At 35.4% G+C, this 25665-nt stretch overlaps 1 protein-coding gene across 1 annotated transcript in view; it reads right to left on the reverse strand.

The window, feature by feature from the left end:
* Positions 1-25665, reverse strand: part of LOC145667775 (uncharacterized) — a 55871-nt gene that overhangs the window by 14054 nt on the left and 16152 nt on the right. The window contains exons 5-6 of the mRNA XM_081735214.1: positions 22677-22851; positions 5709-7517 (exon numbers count right to left, since the gene is read on the reverse strand). Of these exons, the coding sequence (XP_081591340.1) occupies positions 5709-7517; positions 22677-22851 (1984 nt within the window). The remainder of the gene's footprint in view (positions 1-5708; positions 7518-22676; positions 22852-25665) is intronic.

The following is a 25665-nucleotide window of genomic DNA, read 5'->3' on the forward strand; positions in this document are numbered from 1 at the left end:
ATATCTTTAATGATAAACACAAGCCAGTCAACGGAAACGGTAAACAAACTGAACTACGATAAATTTTGAAAGATAAATGCTGACATGAAGGAGATGTTGTATGTGATACTAATCACTTTCTTAGGGCAATGGTCCATACAGATAACATAAAGAATTAAGAAATACAAAAGAATATAGATTATTTACTTGAGCTATTGTGATATTTTCTGATACAGAAACTGAATTCAATAGAAATAGTTGAATCAAAGAGAAGCTATTAACGTTGTAGCTTATAGACGTTTTCAATTCAGTACTTTCCTAAGTTTTAAAGCACACTTGATGTGACTTACAAAATCCATGCTTTTGGTTTCAGAAGAATAACTATATCATTGTAAACGATACGATTTTGTCGACTATATTTCTAACAATTATTAAACATAGGCTATAAGGAAATTTTAAAAAGTAAATGTGTATAAGTCTGTACCATTTAAAGGTAAAAGTATCCTTCTTTCTGAATATACTATGTAAATCTAAGTACTGATGTAAAAGAACAGGCTCCACACTGTCTTGACTTCAGCATACTTGGAGGTGATATAGCCACCGTCATGCTTTGGCCACCTTTACTTCCCAACGTTGCTATTTTAAAGATGCTGTGAGTACCTGCGTTAAAACCAGGATAGAACGAGAAAATGTTTCCATACATTCCAAAATTCATATCCGGACTTGGTAGGTAAATGTCTTACAGGCTACTCTGGCACAGCTCTACAGCTTAAAAGTAAGCTAAACGAAACTCTTAGCAAAACACCCCTCAAGGGGTTAAGGTCTACCAGTCGGCTTATGGGATTCATACGTTTGGGATCATGCGTGGTCATCACAGCGGCTCTTCTTGACTTGTCTAACTTCATTGAATCAAATGAGTCCCTTTATCCAAAGTAAAACGGATTTCTGAAAATCTGACCGTTCGTAGTTACGATTCACAGGAGTTTCTATATACTTCATATCATACAGGACCTTTTATCCACAATGGTTTGGATCGTGTCGAAGACTCATTTGATTCAATGTAGTTAGAAAAACGCTGCTTAGGTTTAACAATCGCTATATAAAAGGGTCAAGAAGAGTAGATCTACTAACAGATCCGCGACGTCGAACAACCGCTAATGCCCTGTGTTTACGAACGCTACTTGCAATGCTAGCGAGACAGTACATCAAATACTGTGTTACTAACCTACTCAGTGAAGTTTTGTAACATTTTGTGTAGAAGCTAGTCATGTTTAGATTCGTCCACTTCGAATAACAATAAGTAACTAACGTGTGGCTGTGAACGTTTGGAGTCAGCAATGCTGCGAGCGGTCGGCGGATCGAACTACTGTGGGTAAAAGATCCTATATGATCCAATCGCCACGGACCATAATTACCGGCGGTTGGATTTTCAGACTACAGCTGTTTCATCCGCTCCACAGTGAATAAAAGGACTCATTTAACTCAATGTAGTTAAAAAATACGATAGCTGAGTAATTGGTATTGTATCCGCAAGGATAGATGCCCCCTTACTGAACCACTCAAATACCTCTTTCTTCTCTCCCTTTTATTAGGTTGTTTATCAAATATCCGGGTTGACGCCTACTGAAAATTTACTTCGAGAATATAACACAGGGATGGAGTAAGACCGTATATCTAACACTATAAACTTTGTCCAAGTCCAACAGTTTGGGGTACAAAGACAATCAATGAGTAATGTGTTGTTGAACATGATCGTATGAAAGTGCACCATGGATTTCACACAATTGAGTGATTATTTTCTTTATGAATTCAACCAGGGGTATTTTGCACAGCAAGCTGCAGAAAACTTAACAATACATTTGGGCCAGGAATGCCGATTGAACGTGCCATTCGCCAATGGTTTGTCAAATTTCATTTTCCTGACAAGAAGTGTAAAATAAGTCACTGAATACCTACTAGCATCATGTTCAGATGAGCTCCCAAGAAACATTTTAAATCGGGCCTTCAGAAAAGTGTTCTTGCCATTGCAGACGAGTTATGGATATATCATCCCACTGTCATTCAGCGTTCTTGTGCAATCGGTAAGATGGAAATTTGATTTCATGGGTGCCACATGAGTTGATACACTCCAACAAGAATCACCGTCTGAAGGTAGACAGTTCTTTGAGTGTAAGGAATAACCGGAAAAGTTTACTACATCGGATTATTACTTTTGATAAAATAAATAAAATATAAAACAAATAAATAAGCCTGTTGCAATAAGTGAAAATTTTCTGAATAGTGGTGGGATCTGATCTAAGAATCTCTAAAAGATTTTATTGCTAATATGGTTATCTATGATGAGATGGCATCATGCCTTTCTAAGTCGAAGCTAAATCATCACTAAGGATTGATACAGTGTTAAACTTCATGAAACACACCGCAATTTGTCCGCAAACATACAGAAATTAAATTCGAATTTCCAATTCCTTATTTCTTCTGTTCTAGGTTGCTGAAACACATGTTTAATTATTTAAATCAGAAAGTTCAAATACCAAATTTCAAGGCACTAAATCTTCAGAGCAAAGTGGCTCCATTCCGGTAGAATCATGGTGTCCTTGATCTTTAGAACTATGCGTTCTTACTTTACTGACAGAATTCACAGATTACAAACATACAACAATAACAATATACACGAACATACTAAAATAACTTTACATTTTAAACTAACCTCAAATAATCTAAACAGGTAGAATTACATTGGTATTTAAATATATGGAATTGAAAATTACGATTCACGCACAAAAACATATTTAATAGTTTGTAGTCGCCTTAAATGTTGATGTATTTACAATATTCACTTTTCTCACTCTCTTAATTCATTGCGAGATATGGACATTGTATAATAACAATTGCAACTCCCATTTCACTCCAGTTTCGCTCTTCCACAATGATTTTTACCCAAACTGTCCAAACATCTAGGGCCATATGCAGTGTCCTTTTAGAAGTATGATTAGCGTCATACTAAAGGCCTGATTACTGCAGGAAAAATATATACGATATCGATAAAATTTTGAACATAGATGAGGTTCGGGCCTGGGATGTTTTTTGTCGTATCACTTTGACAGTGCAACTTAGGGGAGGGGGAGAGGAAGAGACTTTCTAAAAATAATCGGAAGTTGAATCTATATTTTTCGGGGTTACTGAGATGAACAGTGATACTCCAGATGCTGTTTAAATCCAAATTCAGCTCCACAAGTTGAAGAAGGGGAAGGGAGATTTATAAAATTGATCGAAAATGACCAATATTAGTGTCAAATCCATAGATTTCGAGGTCGCTGAGATGAACAGTGACACTTCCGATGCCGTTTAGATCAAAATTCAGCCCCGCAACTTCGGGGAGGGGGAGGGGATAGAGATATATATAAAAATGACCGAAAATGACCGATATCAGAGAGTGCTTCAGTAATAGTAAAAAGTGACTGACTAACGGAACATATAACTAACTTTACTTATTTTAACCCAGCGAAGTGGGTAATTGACGCTAGTTACATATAAAAATGAGTGCCTCACATCTCAATTAAATAAAAAATAAATAAATAAATAAATAAATAAACTTCAAAATAAAAATCACTGGAGAATCGAAAGCCAGAGGAAGTAAAATACTAAAACTCCCTGTTTTTCCCTGCCATTGATCTTTCTTATAAACTAGTGAATCTCGTTTCAAGTGTGGAGCCTGTTCTTGGTACCCTGAATCGATCGAAAAAAAAAAGACGCTTCTTGATATATCTTACCGTTTTTGCTCTAATACCATTCGACAGAGACAGAAGGGCGGGATGGACGGACATAGCCATTCTATAAGGCTTCCGACACTTATGCATAGCATCGTTTGTAAATCTAATAATTTCCTTCCACAGGGATTTCATTACCATCCCATAAAATGGGCACTTATTTGAACGTTACGCCTTTTCTCTGGAGGCGATTTGTATATAATAAAAGATGTAACAGAATTATTCAATGGCGAAAGTGAAGTCAACTGCCGTTGAGGTCAAGCAATATTTATGATTCAGTAATGCCTATATCTACAGTTATTAACAACGTCTTATCTTCTTCAAATGAACATGACTTTCTTATGGGCTTTTTTTCAGTTTTAATGAAATATAATACTGAGGTCAAATTCATGCTCATGTACTATTATAGTAACACAAATATCACCATTCTAATTGCAATTTTATGACGACTTCAAATAAATTGTGACATCCATGTCCTATTTAGATTATGTTTTTAAGGACACCAATATTCGGAACAAAATTTTCGTAACGAACTTAATTTTGCACCCTTGACATTACTAAATATTTCAGTAAAAATTCCTTTCACGAAAGAAAATGTTTGTTAGCTCTTGGAACTTCAGCCCTTGGAATGATGGGATTATTTGCATTCCGTAAAGCACCAAGTTTGAATCATTTTACACATGTGTATATTTCCTGTAATAATAATAATAATAATAATAATAATAATAATAATAATAATAATAATAATAATAATAATAATAATAATAATAATAATATAATGTTTCTTTTTGAGGGACGTGGTAGAGGATATGATGGCAGGAAAGAAAGGGAGAGGGCGAAGGAGACTAAAATTACTGGACGATATCAAAAGAGAAAAATCGTACGTGAAGACGAAGAGGTTAGCTGAAGAGTGAGGAGCTTCAAACATGGGCGACATGGGAGCTTCTCACTTACGGCAAGTGACCTACGAATAATGGCAGAATACCTATGATGATGATGATGATGAACATTTAGGATAATTTATTTTCTACACTATCTTTCGATGAAACGTTAACGATGTTGAAATTCTGTTGTTCTTTTTGTTTGTTTCTGTTATTATTATTATTATTATTAAAGTTTATGCGAATTTATTTTCCTGTTTTATTTGAAGTGAAATAAACTGGAGTTTTAATTATTTGATTTTATTGACTTTCTTCAATTCGATTTAAGTGTCTCTGTTGGGAGCAATGTTCGAAAACGGCCATTGGCCGAAGAAAGTGATCAATTCTAAGTTTGGACAGATGCAATTATCCAAAGTACGAAGAAGTCTATCATTTCGGGGTTTGGTCGCTTAATAGTATCCAAAGCTAGGTTTGGATAATTACAGTTCATCCAAAGCTCAATTTAGAAAGGAAAATAAGAAAAAAATTTATTAATTTCTTCACATTTTACACATTTTACAAGATTTTTATTTTTCAATGTTTAAGAAATGAAAATGTATATCACAAAATTCTGTCAAATAAGAAGTATGAAATTCGTATATGAATAAAAATAGTTCTTCGTATTAATTCCTTCTAATTCAGCTTACTTTCTTTTTTAGAAGACTTTTAGAAAATATGCACCATATAAAAATAAGTACAATAATTAATTAAGCATTAACAGCAAAGTGCGTTAAATGTTTTAAGTTCAGTTATTAACACAATGAAACAGTGAATAATTTGAAAAACATGTGCTGAAAATTTTAAGCTGTAAGTGCGAAAAAATATAATGAACTTACAGTTATAAAATGGAATAACTGAAATGCAGATTCGCCACATATACAGGCTCTTCAAGTACATTGTAATAGGTCAACTGTCCAGTTACTTGTTCCTACACGCACTTGAGGAATGACACTTTGAGTTACACTTTACACCCTTCTTTACACAATTACATTTTTTGTTCAAACAGAAGTTCCTGCAGCCGCACTTAATAAACCCCTGCCTGGAGTGTGTTTCTGCTTCAGCTACACTTCTAAGTGAAATGTCTCTCTGCGGAACATCACTGATCTGAAGAAACTGTTCATCTGCGAACTGGAACTCATTGCGCGCGTACAGCTTTCTAATAATTCCCGAAGAAGTCCCCAACTGGTAGAGATCGTTATCGTTTCTCCCCATAACCACAGCCATGACGTTCCTCGGAGCAGCTCTGCCTCTGTCCAATTCTGGGATTTTGATTAGAACAGTTTGTCCTACGTCTGCACGAGGGAATTTTTTACTTGACGCCATTAACATTTCATTTGCTTGTCGCTTTAAATGTATTTTGGATCCCTCACGTGCCTCTCGTATACTCTCACTTCTTGTGCAGATGTTGCATCTTTTTTCTTGATTTGCGCACGGACATGGAGATTCATTTGCTTCCACAATTGCAGTGTTGATGGTCTCTAAAGAAGCTGGAAATTCTGGAAAAGTCTCTCTTTCCTGCCGAAGATTATTAAGGGAATCACGAACGAATGAATGCTGTGCGTCCTGTCCTGAAGTGTCTTCTTGTACATCACGAGTCAATGAATACTGTACATCCTGTCCTGAGCCTTCCTCTTTCTGCATGGTGTCACAGTGTGGATCACGAGTCAATAAATTCTGTACATCCTGTCCTGAACCTTCCTCTTCCTGCATGGTGTCACAGTGTGGATCACGAGTCAATGAATTCTGTACATCCTGTCCTGAGCCTTCCCCTTCCTGCATGGTGTCACAATGTGGATCACGAGCCAATATTTCTTGTAGATCTTCCTCATTGGTCAAGTCTCGTAATAAATCACATGGAAGAGATGAATCCGAAAGTCCATTTCTCATGGGAACGCCAAACAAAGCCTCGTAGGGGCTCCGGTTAATGCCCCTATGGAAGGACCTGTTTTTCTTCATCTGGACAAAACGAAGACCCTCAGCCCAAGACGAACAGCTATTTTCTGCCATCCATGTAATAAGAATGTCTCGAACATCTTGGTTCGCTCTCTCAACACTTCCTTGAGACTGAGAGTGGCGCGGCTTGCCGTGCACTATTTTCGACCCAAACACTGAGGCCAGCTCACTTGTAACTTCAGCTGCGAACTCACGTCCGTTATCACTTTGAAGAATACAAGGTGCACCAATAATGCAAAATATATCCATCAGATGATAAGCAACTTCTGATGCTCTTTTTGTCTTTAATGGGCGCAAAAACAGAAACTTTGTGAGATGATCCTGATAATTTAATATGAACTTGTATCCTTTGTCCGGTTCACTCTGCATGTCGATAAGATCAACCTGACCCCTAGAATTAAGCAGATTACTGAGAATAGGTTTAACAGTCAGTCCTTTGCACTTTTGCTTCTTTTTCAACTGACACTGCCCACACAATTTGAGATAAATATTGATGATCTCTCGTGTTACATTACAGTACTTTAGCTTAAGTTCTTTGTCCAAGCATCTCAAACGTTTGTGGCCAGTGTCAATGTGAGCTTTATGAATGACACTGTATAATTCTCCGGTGTGACAGAAATACCTAATAACACTATCACCATCTTTACGTTTTTCGATAAGTTTCTCAACCCCACCAATACTTAAAACATCATATCTCTTCAGGCGACGATAGTCCAGTGACGTCAGTGACTCACCTCTTTTCTTTTTCTCTTGCGAAGCCTTCACCTCCAACAGCAATTCATTGTACTTCTCTGGAGATAACAAGAACGTATTATCTGCTGTACTAGCTCGAACGTAGTCGTCTAGTTTTGCTTTGAAGTCTTCTGCTGCAACCATACTCATTGTTGTGCACGGTCTTCAATTTCACTTCAACGAATAAACAATTGTGAGTGGCAAAGAAAGCATACACGTTAACACATAAAGCTACCGCCTGACTGAAGACTGACTTCTGCTTTACCCTCCCTATATTCTCCGAATGCGCATGCGCCACGAATAAAAAATTGCAATGACATCTCGCAAGAACAACTGGAAATAACTAAATTGAGCTTTGGATGAACTGTAATTATCCAAACCTAGCTTTGGATACTATTAAGCGACCAAACCCCGAAATGATAGACTTCTTCGTACTTTGGATAATTGCATCTGTCCAAACTTAGAATTGATCACTTTCTTCGGCCAATGGCCGTTTTCGAACATTGCTCCCAACATCTCTTACTTCATGAAAATTATATTTTGTTTTAAATATTAATTTTCATATTTAATAATCAAATATAGCATAAGCAAACTACAGAATAATGCAAAAATAAGGAACATTTAACAATAGACTTAAAGAAAATATGCGTAAATTCACATCACTACTATTCCAGCTCATTTAAAGGAAACAAAAATAATTCCAAAAACTAATCAAAATGGATTGAAAATAAAGACAATGAAAATACTGAATATCGTTAAAGGTTAAACTTCTTAAAGATTCTTTCCTACAGTTAGCTCATGGGATTATAAAATAGCTCATACTTATGGTAATTCACTCAAGTTACTCAGGAGACTATACAGTGTATACAGGGTGTTTGAAAACAACACCGACAACGTTTGGGAGGTGATTCCTGACACCAAGATAAGACAAAATGTATAGACCAACCTGGATGCACAAATGCTTCCTTTCGGAGTTATAGGCTGCCGAAAATATGAAAAAGAAAGAACTTTAAAGGTCCACAGCTTCTAAACTATGGGACCTCTACCGTAGTCGGGTCAAGACTTCACTTAGGAATTAATATGTGGACTATCCAAAAATACATGTTTCAGAATTCTAAGGTGCTCTCGAAGCAATTTTTATAGAGGGAGTTTGGCTACGGACATATGATTTGAAGTACTCTCCAACTACCTCCATAAAATTTTTTGCGGAAGTACCACAGGATTGTAAAACTTGGATATTTGTATAGGGCACATACTAGTTCCTAAGTGAAGTCTTAACCCGACTACGGTAGGTTCCATAGTTTTTTTAGCTACAGACCTTTAAAGTTAAGTTTTTCATGTTTTCGGCAGCCTATAACTCCGAAAGGAAGCATTTGTGCACCCAGGATGGTCTATACTTTTTGTCCTATCCTGGTGTCAGGAATCACCTCCCAAACGTTGTCTTTGTTGCTTTGAAACACCCTGTATAGTTACTGAACATTTTATTGTAATTTAATCCAACTAGAAACATATCTAGAAGAATTTGGGTATCAGGACTGATGTTAGGAGGTCCAATGCTCAATTGGAAACAATTAAGGTTATCCCCAGATTTTCAACCAATTTGGAATGTGATGTTCTCTGTACTTTTGTACTTGACAAGCTGAAAGTATGAGATTTGTGTGAGTCCCTTTAGACGCCAGGTCCAATCGGGAGCAAATAGTCTAATCGGTTTAAGGGCGATTTTGTTAACTATTATTATTATTATTATTATTATTATTATTATTATTATTATTATTATTATTATTATTATTATTATTATTATTATTACAGTAGATTTTCGACTATCCTGTCTTACTTAAAAAAAAATCCCTAATAATACGACGATTCTTTTCCTGGAACAACCTTCTCAACTTGTAACATCTCCATAAATCAGGTATCTATCAAAGACTTATTTAAAAAAAAAAAAAAAGCTGTAAGTTTTGACTGTTTACGTCTAGCTTTTCACATTTGTGTAATCATTTATCAGTGAACAGTGGAACACGTTTAAAGCATTTATTTAAGAACTAGACCTACGTTTCACTTTGATATTTTTGGATCAAAAGATCCAAATATTTCAGTTAAAAAATTTTCTTGTGAGCCTTATAGCAGGAGAATTACCTACAGTGCAGCCCAAGTCAAAATATCACTTAACTCAGTATGATGTGCTTATTCCGTTAAAAAAAAAAAGAGCACTCGATTTAGGAGACATTCAAAAAATGTTGTGGCCCCTGATCCAATTTTGGGCCAATAGATCCATTATAGTTCAATCAAAAATTTTCTTGTAAGCCTTACATCTGTAGAATTACACATAATGTAGCCAAACGCAAACTATCACTTAATTCACTATGATATCCTTATTCCGTAAAAATTACGAAAACTCAATTTATGGGCCTTTCAAAAATGTTATGGCCCCTGATCCAAAAAAATATTTATTGGCCAAGATTGCAATCCTTTTATGCATGTTTTGATCATTCCTAAAATTCTTGTATGCATGTACACTCATGTCCAAAATTATTGTCGCATGTCTATAAATAAGTTGTTGTAGGAATATAATTTGATAACGAACTCAGCCAGTATTTCTTATAATGTTAGTATGTGTATGATCGTCAAAGACATGTATGTACCAAATTTCATGTCAAAAGAGCAGTAAATAAGAAAAATATAACGAAGAAAAAAACATTTATTGTCCACTTAACAACAGTTTGATTTACTCATTCTAATTTTCGTATTTATAATTATTTTCCTATGAAATTTATCACAAATATACATTTCCCGATTATACGCATAGTATCAGTATTAAAAGTACCCTGCAAAATCATTATCAAATTATATTCTTACAAGAAGACAGTTATAGATATGCGACAATCATTTTGGACATGACTGTACGTTGTATTTCATTTTGGACCTATGTCGCCTGCATTTAAATTAGCTATTATAAAATTTAATCTTATAATATGTACAATATTTTTATTCTTATATTGCTTTTACTTTAATAAGTTTATAAAAAGTACAGTACAGCACATAACAAACATGTAAAGTACTGGCCTGTACAAAAAGGTCAGAAAATATAAATAAGATGCGGTTTTGGTATAAAAAGTGTGTTTCTAATGCTATACGTATAGGTGAGGCAAGAAGTGAGTAATTATAGAAGTCAGTTCCAACCGGCTTTTTTGTTATCTGATCTACCTTTCCACCACATTAGGTCGGACAGTCGGGACTCTACCGTAGTTTGTCATCGTTCATTAACTACTACAAACTCATAAATTAGTGCACAATATAAGAATTATGAATCTTAATACTAGTTGCAAGTAGCGTCCTTTCCTTTCCTCTTTCTTACACTCCATCATATTCTTCAAACCATACTATACCTATCTTCTGGATCGATAACCTAAGAAGTTTTTTTTCATTATTCTCCATCTCCACTTTTTTTTTTCATATTTTAACTTTTTCTTTTACGTTCTCAGTACTTTCATACCGAACCGTTTTTAAGAAATTTCGTTTACGAAAAATTCTTTTCTATATTTATCCTGCCTGTCAATGTGTCCGTCCGTTCGGAAGACAAAAAGAATCTCAGGAACAATTCGATGGCTCGTCATTAATTTCGGTGAGGATACACAAAGTCAAACGTTAGTAATCGTGTTAGTAGATGGAAGTGATATGAAAACCGGAAGTAGTAATAATCAAGCATTTTCGGTTTTAATGTTGATCACTCTAAAGGAGAAAACAGTCATAAATAGCGAGAAGCGGAATTTTGCAGTCTATTAACCATCCCAAAAATACATTTTATCTCTGTTCTTAATATTCCACGAAAACAGGAAGTGATACATATAGCTACAACTTCCGGTTTCAATATTGATCTAAATACAGAGAGAAAACGAAAAGAAAAAAAGAGAAGTCTGTTCTTTTTTAATCGAATTTATCATTTTAACCATCTTCCCATTCGAACTGGGAGTGGCAGGCATCAACTACTTCCGGTTTTAACTTTGATTGCTGTAGAGTAAAATCAGTAATATATAGTGGAAAACTGTTTTCAGCAATCATTTAAGAGTCCCAAGAATGGGTACCTTCTACACTCTAATTACCGTACTAAAACCGAAAGTTGTAGAAATATACTGGCACCTCCAATTTCAGTATTAATTGAGGAAATATCACGCCTTCACGCGCTGTACACGTGACACTGCTACTCTTCTTATCTACTCTTTAACGTAGTATACACATTTTAAATATCTTTACTTACGTATTTCTAATAGTTTCTTTTTCGCCCCGCATATATTGCTACTCTGTAAAATACGCACAACCCTCTACATAGAAACGTAAAATACACAGTGGGCATTCATTTCTTAAAAAGAAAGAACATAGCCTATTTCGTAATAAATACATAAGATAAAAAAAAACGATCATTACTTACCTTTTAAAAGGGTTTCCACATTTAAAAATGTTGAGAAGATACCAACTTCTTTATATCAATCAAAAAAATAAAGTATCTATCATAAACTGGCTTAACGTTCTTTTAAAACAATTTGTTTATCTTATTTGAGTTGTTTATCGCTTACTGTAGCCGCGTCACTATGTAACGTCAAAGGCTTCTCCTCCGAAACTCTCTGTCATGAATTGACAATTTGTATAATGAAATATGATTTGGCCTTGGCAGGAAATGTAGCATTTACTATTGGCTACACGTCTCCTCTATACGCGCTTAACTGCTTCTTCTTTTTAATATGGTAGTCTTCTCTTATTTAATGGAGAAAGTCGTATCCCGCTCTCACTAACTTAAGTACTAACGGTAGAGATTGTATCATCTAGCCAGCCAGCTGTAATCACTTCAAATAAGACATCGTATTGTTTTTTTTTTTTTCCTTAGGCGATTTTGTGCGTCATCACGTGGAACCACGAAAAAAGGAAAAGGAAAGCAGTTGGTGAATTAGTGATGAGGCAAGTTCCACGTGTTACATCGAGCGTGGACTGCACTCTAATAGTAACAAAATGAAATGAAATCTTGAAGTTGTACGTCCCACGGGCTTATGCCTGCTAGGCTAAAGAGACGGTGATGATGAGAAATGAATGAAATTGTAGAATGGAGAAAGTGGAAGGAAACGGGAGAACCCCGAGAAAGCCCACGCCCACTGTGTTTGTCCACCACAAAGCTCACTTCGTGCGAGCTGGGATCAAACCAGAAACCCCGTGCACCAGAGATGAACGCTCTATCACTGAGCTATCACGGCCCCTCTATTAGTAACAGGTAAGTCGTGAAAGGTAATCCGCGATGGTCTATTCATGCACTGTCCTTGCACTATCCACTGCAACGCGAACAATGAAATGGATTAATCCTGATAAAAGTAACCAGTACAAACACGTTGTTCAGTTTGTACAGCTTTAAGTGAGAATCTACGATATACTTGTGCAGTATATAAGAACTTCTACACTCAAAAATAATTTTCTATAGTAAAATATTTTAAATGTAAGCACTTTTTATTGATTCGTAATAGTTATAACAAGTCTCTTTATTTTAACCTAGGTTGAAGAGCTATATTTGAATCGTATTTTTCAAAATATCAAAATATTCCTTGTTTACAAAATAACAATTTTAGAATGGAGAAGTTATTTTTAGTGAGAGTTTATGTGAATGTTGTGAATTTGTGATTACTAAACAGGTCATTATAAGTATTTCATCCAGGCAATATTGGGCGATGTTTTAATTTCTTTTTTTAATGTTGTGAATTACCAAATTCTTCATTTATACATATATTCCTGTTCGTATCGTATTATATAGAATAAGAAACTTCTATCTTGAAGTTGGCCCCTTGGAACGTCCGGGAGCTTAAATGTCAAGGCAATTTCCATCTGCCCCTCCCGCAAGTTATTATATGTAGTGATCGTTGTTGCTATTTCAACAACCAATCATGGAAGCATAAGAAACCAAAGGGACAATTCACCTTCTATTTGTCCTTGTCCTCTTTAAAGTACTTCCCTCCTGCATCTACACAGCAGGGGCGGATCCAGGACGGACTGCTGGAAGGGGGCGGTTGGTTGTAATACTGCAACTTAGAGCTACTTTTAAGAACTCCAAACTCTGGGATGGGTATTATTTATATATAAAACAAGAAAGTTTCCTCTTCTGGGGCAGTCGCCTCGATTCCCCCCTGATACACAGATTATAACGTTGTCGCTATCACTGAAAGTAGTACTGGTGCGCCTGATGTGAAGTGTGCCTGATTTCCCTTGTCATGTTGTCCTGGATGGTGTCAAATGATTTCTCCTTCAACAGAGTCACAGAAAAGTTTTGTATCATTGTAAATGGATAAAACATAGATTTACGGAAATTTTCCGTTTCATCTTCCTCCGTTGCGTTTACTCCACAAACTCAGATGTTAGCACATGTGCTGCATATAAGGCGGACGGTTTGTAATTTATCTTTATGCAAACATTATAGTAATGATATTAACATTTGTAGAATGTACAATGGATCCTATTTTCTGAAACTCACTGAAAGAAAAGCAAGTCTAAACGCATTTTAATTTCTTTTTTTAAAAATTAGACTTTGTACTAATGGGTTAAGGTGAGTTTTCGTGCACGAAAAGGAAAATATTATAACGAAACTAAATGCAGTGATTAAGGGAGCTTGTGTACAACAGGAATACTTTAAGCCAAGAAATCGGAGGGCATTCCTGAATGTTACACGAAGCATTATTATGATGCAATTGCCATTGTGTGGATGCCCACTTGCATTTATGATTAACGGAATTGTGTAACTGTTGTAACACCGCTATGAAGACCTCCTTTTTAGATGTTTCGCTCACGGGGAATAAATTCGTGACGGAGGATACTCAATATGTCAGAAAACACAATCAATATCATTTTCAACTGGCGTAAGACTTGTCTTTGGGGATCCAGGTAACTTGCATTGGGTCGGCATTATTTTAGTTTCGGGGTCATGCATATAAAACCATGATTCGTCGTTTGTAACGATACTAGGCAGGGATATAGAATCGTCACTGTGTGATAACTTCATGTTAATTTCTACAAGGCGCATCCAAAAAGTAAGTTTCCCACGCGTCCCATAGCTAGGAAACTGTATGTTGCGCGAAGCGACTACGTGTACGTGAGAGAGTAAGGTCCTAGCATGGCACATGCACTAGCAGAATTTCCCTAGTGCTCTCAGTAGCGTCCTGGTAGTGGTTGAAGATCGACGTTCCTATTCCAGCTCCCGCCGCGTGTGAAGTGCGAGTAGTGGTAAAGTTTTTGAATGCATAGGGCATAGCACCAATCGAAATCCATCGTTAGTTGTGCCAGGTCCATGGGTCTAACGGCATGAGCAAACAGTTCCTGCAGATTTTCCGCTCCTTATTGCACACCACTATCACGGAGTGCTTGTTGATCAAGAAGTTTTGTGTTGAAGCAACTGACCCTAGAGCACAAAGCAAGGCGCACAGGGTCAGTATTGACATTTTTCGAACGATACAGCTGACGATGGATTTCAATCGATGCTATGCCCTGTGCATTCAGAAACGTTATCACTGCTCGCATTTCACACGCGGCGGGAGCTGGAATAGGAACGCCAATCTTCAATCACTGCCACGACGCTACTGAGAGAATTAGAGAAGTTCTGCTGGAGCATGTGCCATGTTAGGACCTTACTCTCTCACGTGCATACAGTCGCTTTGCGCAACATACGGTTTCATAGCTATGGGACGCATGGGAATCTTACTTTCTGGATGCGCCTCGTATGTCGAATACTGCGTTTTGATTTAGGTTTTGCTTTTATCCCTAAACATCATTATTTAAGTGTTTTTATTACAGTCGTACTTCCAATAACAGATACAACCCCATATACAGTAAGATCGATTATTTTATATTCAGTTCTAATAAGAGTGAAGTTGAACTCAAGATCAAGAATTTACTGTCAACAAAATCTAAATTAAAATTTTCATATGAACCCAGAAATGTTCAAACGAATTTAGAGTTACATCTATAGTTAAATCCCATCATTTAGGAAAACTATTCAAATGTCAAAATACAAAGTGTCATAATATGCAGACAATTCTTTTGGGATGTTTCTAAATGTTTGTATAAGAAAGGAAGAAAAATCAAATGTGTTTAGAGCGAAAACTTCATCGTACAAAATCAATTTTATCTTCATAATGTTTAGTTTTAGAAATGTTCGTGGGTTTAAACGGATTCATCTAAATGAAATATTTTAGCTAGAGCACAGAATGATGGAGTATTGGTAGATTTATGTTCCGTTCCTCCTTTCTTTTAGGCTCCATTTCTCACTTACCCAAACATTGAACAACAGACTTGAATATACTCAGGACCATAGCTAGAGAGTGTGCAGGGCGACTCAGCCCTTTTAGCGACCACTTTAGCCTTTCTGAAAGTTTCAGTTATTTGTTCTTTTATGAACACTGGATGATCTACTATTAGATCCCTATCCTTTTCATAAACCTCAGATCTGCCATTAATGAAGTTACATGATTGCTTCCAGTTGAGTAATGTAATATAATACTTGCTATTTCATATTTCAACGTAGACATCAACATTAGTAACACACTGTTACAGCCGGATTCGAATGTTCATAATACATCGTTGCAACATATCACTTGACGCGGATGCACACACCTGGCTAGACATTGCTTCCGAAGTGTTCAAGTTATGCAGATTTCTGGTCAGAGACTAAGCCGTGTTTCATGTCGATGGGTTCGTAAATTTCCATTACTGGGCTTCTAGCGCAAACAATCCTGGTATTACAGTTGAAAATTTGCAGTTATGTTCTTCGTTCAGTGTATGGTGCGGTATTTGTGATGCGGTGTGTTCTCTTATTGGTCCGTACATTCTTAGTGAAACAATGAATGTTTGGCAACGCTAGGCATTAATGAGAATTGCTTGGCAACACTTTTACACGTCGAGTTATTGGACGTCGCTAAAATGAAGAGTGGTTAACGGAAGGCCCATATTTGACACTGGATTTCATTTTTTGAAGAGTACTTGAACGAAAACCTGTATCCCAGAAAACAGTGTGATTTGTATACTTTGGAAGCAGTGTTTAGGAAGAGGTGTGCTCCGTGTTAAACGATATGTTGGATCGGTCTATCAGGAATGTTGGACTTCGCCTGCAAGGATGTGTTTCTAATTCTGGTGTCCACGCTGAAATTCAAGTATGAAGTGTTAAGGACAATAGTATAGTAAGTGAATGGAAGCAACCCTGTAACTACACTTAAAGACCCGGAGGGGATTTAAATGTAGAAACGCTTGGATCCCGGCCATTTTAAATGTATTTTTAAAATTTTGTTACTCAGAAACTACCCTTTTAAAGTGAATGAAACTTTCAGATTCAATCGAATAAAAATGTACTAATATAACAGAAAAACACTAATGCACTTAGCATTATTACCGTTGAATACACAGTGTTGCAAACTTTAAGGAATATTTTTTGCATGTTGGAAATCCAATCGAAAGATATATTGTCCGATAATTTCGTGTAAATTGCAAACGACCATACAACTAAATATAAATAAGTTTAAATATACACTACATATCACAATATGTCACTCGGCCCCCTCCTGTCCCTTTTGGTGACATGTTAGGTGCGAGGACGTTTAGAAGCGCGGCGCGGTGGTTGAGAACTAGTGCTAAGAACAGCATCGAGTGTTGTTTTTGTGTCACTGTCGGAAGATTCTAGTTATTCTAATATTGTAGCAATGTCTAAACATTAGATTCATCGTCCGTTTCAAAAGCATCGGAGTCGCTATCATCTATTATTTCCGTAATTTCTCCGGGCGAAAATATGCCACTATCATAAGAACCACGACTTGTTGCGGTGGTATTCATCGCCAGAAGCTCAACTAAAAAGAGGAAGTGAAGCCTAAGCAAATTACAAGAAGGATGTCGAAACAACCACACACACTTCCACTGGCTTATAAAACAGGAGAAAAAAATAACATTTTTTTTTCCTTCTGAAAACTCATATCTTTTTGGGGTATATACATTTGACACAGCATTTCATATAAATCTACGCAGTACGTGACCTGTAGGCATGAAGGTGATAAATATTAGTGAAAAGTAAACAGAAGGGACTAGCTGTATGAAGCTGTTGGCTTCTTTCGTCAACTGCGTGCTGAAGTGCGGGAGCTGGCCTTGATGGGTGCACGGCAACTAAAGTTGTCTCCGGGACTGAACGCCTCGTAACAAGAGGGCAACTATAGTTGTCCGTGGGTCTTTAAGTGTTAATGGCAAATTAATAGTGTACTAAAATAGGAAAACAATAGGGGATCATTCTTTATATGTTAAAAAAATAAGCAATCAAAAATATAAAGAGAACAAGTCGCTCCCAAATCACTCCCCTCTACTCTGTATAATGTTTTAGCTACGAGTCTGCATATACTTGATTTTCTTTGGTTCGTCTTTATTTTATACTACAAGCTAAGAATACTGTCAAATTAATATAAGATTTAAAAATGAAATGAAATTAAATATTTCAATTTAACGTCCCATGATTATGCCCTTCAGGCTAAGAGAAGTGAATGATAATGGAAGAATTGATCGAATGAGAAAATTGGAAGCATCCCGAGAAAACTCACGAACACGATGTTGTCCACCACGAACTTACTTGGCCGAGAGTCGAACCAGGACCCCACATACCAGAGGTAAGCGCTCTACAAGTGAGCCCCCGTGCTCCCCCGATTAGAAAAAAAATACAGCCTGCAAAAATTGCAATTATTTTTAAAGCGATACACGTAAATCATAACTGTTAATCCTTACTTTCTTCATTCTTTAGTTTAATAAATGAATGACGTATGCCGTAAGAGTTACTTTGATTTTAAGGTAACTTTCACAATTTTCGGAAACATTTTAACGTATCATTTTTTTAGTTTGATTTGTTCGGTTTCGTTAGTCAACTTAAGAGGATTTAATACCCAAGCTTCATCTGCTCTCGTTTTGACATAATTTACACACTTTCAAATTTCTCGCCTAGACGAACAATTTGGAGTAATGCAAGAGACATATTAATATGTTAATCTGTTAGATATTAGTAAGGATTAAATATTATTGAATCAAGTTGAGAATTTTCAATATTGTTTCTTTTCCATTTGGGCCTTTTAATCAATGTTAATGCAAGTGTATATTTATAAGGTTAGCATATAAACGTGTTGCTGTTTAGTGGGGCGAAGTACGTAAATCTTCGCACAGTGTTTCTACGTAGTGGGGCAAGTTTAAAAGGACGTCAACAGCTCGGCTATTTGTTATATAAGCTTTAGAGCGAAATTGCGATGTCAGCTGATTGACAGTATTCTTAGAAGCTTTACGATTATTTAACTATTGATGTTATTGAACAGGGGTGGCAAGGGTTAATAGCCCCCCTACATTTGATATATAACAAAATACTAATGATATATTTATTTGAAATTCACTATGTTTGTAGGGAGCTTTTAACACTGAAAGGGACGGAAACTACCACGAGATCGGAGAAGAGTGGAAATAAAATTTATAAACATACCTAAACAGCAATTAGTTTTATATTTTGTACAGCAGCACATAGATTGCTATTACCGACACTAGTTGCTTATGAACTCAAAATACCTACCTACAAGAAAATTAACTGAACTCCAATTTTTCATTTGGCTCTTCTTTTATTTCAATGGTACATTTTTTGGCAGTATCGAAAAGTCTGAGCGAGTTAAAATTCGAATTTCAAGAGGTCTTTCTACAATTAAATATAATTCCAAAATTTTCATTTGGCCCTCCTTCCTTTATTTGAATGATACATTTTTGGGAAGAATGTACAAAAGGAACAATAATAGTAAAAGATTCTGAGTTCGTTAAAATTCTAATCTGAATATGTCGTACTAGAATGCCAAACTGTTATAATCAAGTAACAACTGATGTGGACATTTTTTCGAGCTACCCAGTGTTTCAAAGAGCAATTAGACGAGCATTGACGGAATAGTTTTACTTTTACACTCTTTTTTCTATGTTGTTGTTATTGTTGTCTTGTTTTTTTTCTTTCTTTCTTTTGTTAGCATGTCCCTGTGTAAAATGGCAAAGTTATGCTGTATCTGGGAATTTGTTCAATAAATAAAATAAAAATTAAATAAATTTTGATTTAGTCCTATTTCATTTAGTATTTGATTGATAAACAATTATTGTTGGTGGTACAAAAAAGTTCTAAAACAGTACAAAGTTTTGAGCTAGTTAAAATTCAAATTTGAAAGTGTCGCATTACAGTTACATCCAAGTAGCCCACATTTTGTTTTGCCCCTCTTTTGTTTATTTTGATGGCAGGCTACAATTTTTTTCTTGATGACACAACAAGGTACCAAAATAGTAAAAACATTCCAAGCTAATAAAATTTAATTTTGAAGAAGTCGCACTACAACTAAACGAAACTTTCTGCTACACATGAACCTTTTACACGTGTATACATGAGACGGACCGTCTACAAAATTTTGTGAAATTACATTTTCTCCGGCCTAATGTTAATCAATATTTTTTGGACTGCGTGTATTGTTAATATTATTTTGATTGGTAATTTTTGTGGGTCTCTAAGCCATTAAGAAATTGATGGATACTTTTTTTAAATTATTTTTTTTAAAAATAGATTAAATACTGCATATTGATTGTTACAAAAAATAAATAATTAAAGAATATACAGATTGACATTTAAAGATCCGGCAACCTCCGGACCTGAGGAGTATCAGACTTTCCAGAGGGCCGGATTTTATATGGTTACACATGCTGTACATATTTAACAGAAGATTACTATCTGTACAGTCCCTTTAAAGAAAGAAAATTAAACACTAAATGGAAAGAAAAAGAAGATTTAATATTCAACAAGTAAATAAAATATTTTTATAAAATTTTAGTCAAACTAATGAGCCTACAGCAGTTAATAAATTATACAATGAGTAAGAATGGGCAGGAATGTTTGGTACCAAATGCAAGCAAGACTCAGGAACTGTTTATCGACTACATTCCAATAATTTATACGATGCCTCCAGAAAATAGTGGCAAGTCAGCGCTGTAATTTTGAAAGAGGGCTCCCACATACATGCACGAAATTTCAAGGAACCAGAATATTGATGGTCTGTTTTCTGGAATGTTAACATGTATTTTTTTATGTATAAATTGAAGGAATGATAGCTCAATTGCATTATCGAACAATCTCTGGACACTAAAAAATAAATTACAAAATTAACTTATTAAATGTTAACTTAAGTTATGAAAATCAATTTATTAAAAAAATAAAAATCTGAATTCAGAGGACCTTACTCTCCCTTCTATGCAATTGAACGAAATGCACAGGCAGCATTGATTGCTTGAGGATTAAAATTAAATCTTTTCAGTTTTACATCTTACGCTTATGCGCTGTAGGGTAATGGAGACAATGATGATGATGAAAATGAATGAAATGGTATGAAGAAAGTGGGAGAGAACCTCTATCACAGTGTTTGTCAGCCAGAAAGTCCATTTAGTGCGAGTTGCGATTGAACCACGGATCTGGCTAACACCGAGCCATCGTGGTCAATGCTTGAAGATTAGAAAAAAGACAGAATGACATTTGAAGTAATCAAATTTTAAAGACAGAAAAAAAAACACCAGGATCTTTGCCAGTATCCATAGTCGGAGATCCTTCGATTTCTTTAATTATTTTTCTGTATTCGATATTCCATATTGTGTTTATATAGTGATCTTAGCATTTACACCTAAAAAGGAGGATTATTGTTTTCTTATTTTTTTCTCTCTCTAAATTCACTACTTAAAAACATATGAAAATTAATTTAATATGGCGCGTTTAGTGCACAAGGGAATCAAGTCAATTAATACTAACTTTGTATACATTTCATATTTAAGAACCATATCTGAAGCTCCTAGGGGCGCGGTAGATCAGTAGTAGAGTGCCCACATCTGGCACGTGTGGTCCCTGGTATGATACTGGCTTCCGCCAAGTGGGTTTTGTGGTAAACAAATACCTTGTGAGTGTGCTTTCTCGGGGTTCTCCCGTTTCCTCTCACTTTCTTCATTCCAACATTATCATCCAATTCTTCATCACTGTCTCCCTTAACATAATTGTGGAACATTAAACTATGAACAAAAATACCTGGAGCTCCAATCAGAGCTTAAAAGATTCGTAAATAAACTTGTAATTCGTAAATAATGTAAAAAGCAATGTTAGTTGTTCATATACTTAAGGGTATCCATATACACTTAGTTTCTTTTCCTCAAAATTTGATATTGTGACTTGATTTACGTGTGTTCTGATCGCCCCATATAACCTCATTTTCCAAATCTATAGCTAAAACGTATGCTTTAATTTTAGTTTTCCGAAAGTACTTGCTTGTGTGTAGCTACTCAAACATTGACCATTATATTTTTCTCCAGTCTTGTCTTTCAGATTCTATTTTTAAAGAGAATGCAAACGAGACGTGAATTGAAATTTATACATTTCCCCCCCTATTCCTTTGGTTACATTATAATACATAGTGAAAGATGTTATTTGTGAGGAAAGTAAGTGATAGCATATAACTATAATGTATTAATAAAATAATTTATACATTTTATGTAGTACAAAATTTTATTACCTCTTATTTACATTTAATACGATTATAAGGGGGGAGAATTATAACATGTCATGATCAAAGGTGCCTCGTTTGTCTTAATCTCACTCAATCTTAGTATGACATCAATCCCACTCGACCTCACACTCACAAAATCATTTCGATATCACGCTTACCTAATGTCACACTCACATAATCATTTCTACATCACATTCACTCGACCTCACGCTCACATCACCAGTCTAATTTCACACCCATTCGACCTCACACTCACAATACCAGTTCAAAATCACGCTCACATCATTTCGACATCACGTTCATTCGATCTCACAGTCACAACATCACACTTACCTAACCTCACTCTCACATGATCATTTTGACATCATGCTCACTTAGCCTCATGCTCAAAGACATCAATTTTACATCATGTTCACTTGTCTCACACTCACAACATCGTTCCGGCGTCACATTAATCTACTCTCACACTTTACATCATTTTGACATCGCGCTCACTTAAACTTTCTCTCACTTTGTGAGATTGAGGTCGAATGAATTCATGACTTCAAGCACTTTTGGTCATGATTTCAAAAGACAGCAAGTTAAGAGAAATCAGCAACTAACATGGCATCGAGCACTCTTAAATTTTTCTGGCCCTCTTGGATCTTTCTTAAAATGTTTCTTTCAGCTGGAATCGAAGGTTTATAGATATATCGCTTATAAAGCGTATGTACTTAAAAAAAAGTAAGCCTAATTACAACTTATTATCAGTTCTTTTGGTAAACTTAAGCCAAGTTCCACCTTTGTTAGAGAGAAAGAAATTTGTGGGATCAATATTCAAAGGAACGCTAGTCTTTTCGCATGTATGGACGTTGTACTGGGACAGTATAGATGCGAGACATACCTTAGACTGCATCAGGGCAAAACGGTTACCTGAAACAATAACATATTATTAAAAATTATGTCCAAATGAGTAAATTTACTATACTTTTGTTGTATAATAGTATTAGAATATTTTATACTGTATATAGGTTAATTAAATTTTCATACATTTTATTGCAACTGATTTGTCGCATTATACCTTAAAATCTAAGATATATAGATCACAATTCCTGTCAATATTTTTAATCGAAACGTAACAGAAATTAATAAGTACGAAAATTGAATAGATGTGTACAACTGAACACGCCTTCTATATATATACAAGGTGGTCCGGAAATGGGAATACCCTCCCTTTAGTTTCAACAGTATAGTGTCACTTATAGTAGAATGTTTTTACACAGTTACCTTGAAGCCTTAAGAGTCTTAAGAATCATAAACATCGGTATGATCACCATCCATGTCATAAAACAGCTGAATTCTGCGGCAAGTTCTCGCAGATGTTTTGCGGAGATACTCCGGAGTCACGAGGGTGAAGGTGTGTTGCACAGTAATTCCTGCGTTGTGTAATATCGAGTATTTCTTACTTGTTGCTTTATGAAACCCCAGAGAGCATTGTCGTCAGATCGGAATCTCTTGGAGGCCAGGCAAAGGGAGCTGGTGAAGATGCACAACCTCTTCCAATCCAGAGACCAGGAAACGTCTGATTCAGGTAATTGCGCACTCATGAATCGCGAAGTGAAAACAAATGAACATGGATAACAATGCTGTCAGACAATGCCAAGCAATTTTACCAAACAAATGTGGGTAAAACCTAAAACCGTCAGAAAACACAAATTAGGGGTACGCCCACTTCCGGACCATGCTGTGTATATATAGGTTCTATTTTCGCTTTCAGTACTTCTTGTATCCGTAGTAGGTGTTCTTGGCCGTGTTTCAATTTTCTGTTTCAGATTACCTATATTACTATTATGTATTTTCTAATGTGTCTATTCAATTCATCTCATAAATGTTATTTAGGGTTTAAATTAGTTTATTTTGAGCCTATATTAACCTATTTTAGCATATTGTCAATTAACAACTCCTTAACTTTCATTGTAATATGTTTTAGACCGTCGTCTTATTGGAAAACAAAGAACAGCTCAAAATTTTTCTTCTGTTTAAATAAATATGTTGGTTAATATTGTACTAATATTGTACTTGGTAAAATGCATATTTCCCACTCAAGTTACACTCATTTCAATTTCAAAGAAGAATACTACCGCCACCAAAATTGACAGTTTCCAAAGAGAAATATGTTGTTTCCATTTGTGCATTTGTTTTTATCCATACCATTACTTGCCTATTCGATATATATGTTAAATTTACTCCTGTCACTTAGTTTAATATCTAGTTCTAAAAACGTACTGGCTTTTCTACACGTGATCTTGTAAATCCCATTTTCTTCTTCATATTTGACTTACTAATAAAGGGTTTCTTCATAATTCTATCCTACTTTTTAGTTAACGATTCAATTTGCAAACCATATTCAGTTTTGCTCCACTTTATTTTTAGAGCACTTGTATTCAGATCACTTCTGGTGATGCTTAGATTCCACCCTTACGACAAGATTTTCAGTCCGTTTTCCTTAAGATATCCAATATATGATCGATTTAACAGTTCGTTTATTACAAATCTATTTATAAAATGCTAAATCGTATATATATATATATATAATCTCCACTATCTTTGAAACTTGTCGAAGAAACCTCCCTTCTTCATTTCTCTGCCAACTCACGAATAGGGATTGAAATCTCCGTCCGCATTTGATTGACAATACCAGTGTGAAATCTTCTCGTACACAGAAAACAATTTGATACACAGAGTGGACAAAATGTCTCTATAGACACTAAAGTATGATGAGTCACTGTTCTCGTTAATATATTATTATTATTATTATTATTATTATTATTATTATTATTATTATTATTATTATTATTATTATTATTGTGTTATCCCTGGTTTAGTTCAATGTTTACTCATTTATTATTATTGTTACTGTTAATATCAATGCTTTATTATTGTTTTGTTTCAGTTGAGATAACACCATAGGCACGTCAGTAGAGTAACACAATGACAAATACAAGTAATATTAATGTTGAGGAACTTTTGGTGCCTTGTGTGCGGGTTCACGAACGCAGTGACGCGAAGAAGTCAATGACAGACATTATGAGGGACTTCGCCGTGCGTTCTGGAAAACCGTCACGATCATGGCTAACTTTATTCTCATGAAAAAGAAAGTATTTGCAATGTGATGTTTCACGTAGTGAAATGGACATAAGAACGTGGTGATATTTCCAAATCTTTGAATGAAACATGAAGGGATTCACATAGATCTTGTTGATTCATAAAAATCTACTAAAATGTACTACCAAATAATATTAATGTAAAGGGACTTTTTACGAAGGTTACTCAAGAACATGAACAATGAGACAACAACAATAATAATAATAATAAAGATTAATTATGGACAATAACGCGTAATACAGTACCTTACTATGTAAAGGGACTTTTCGCCCACTATGTATGTGATTATTTTTCTTTGGAATCATTATTTCTCATGTTATCCTACAAATGCAGAAATATTGATCTAAAATTTGTTCTTTGTATCTTCAATGTCCTTTTAAATGAAAAAATGAAATGAAATTTTAAGTTTTACGTTCCACGGTTAGGCTAAAGGAGATGATGATGAGAAATGAATTAAGAAAGTGGGAGGAAACGTCAATGTCCTTTTATAATTGTTATAGTCACTTCCCACTGTAATTGTTACAGTGGGAAGTTACATTGGTAAACATTCAATTTTAACGCTACAAACTAAGAGAGTAAACT

The sequence above is a fragment of the Thermobia domestica genome, chromosome 13 (assembly GCF_964235325.1).
Source record: "Thermobia domestica chromosome 13, izTheDome1.hap1.1, whole genome shotgun sequence".
Classification (NCBI taxonomy): Eukaryota; Metazoa; Arthropoda; class Insecta; order Zygentoma; family Lepismatidae; genus Thermobia; species Thermobia domestica.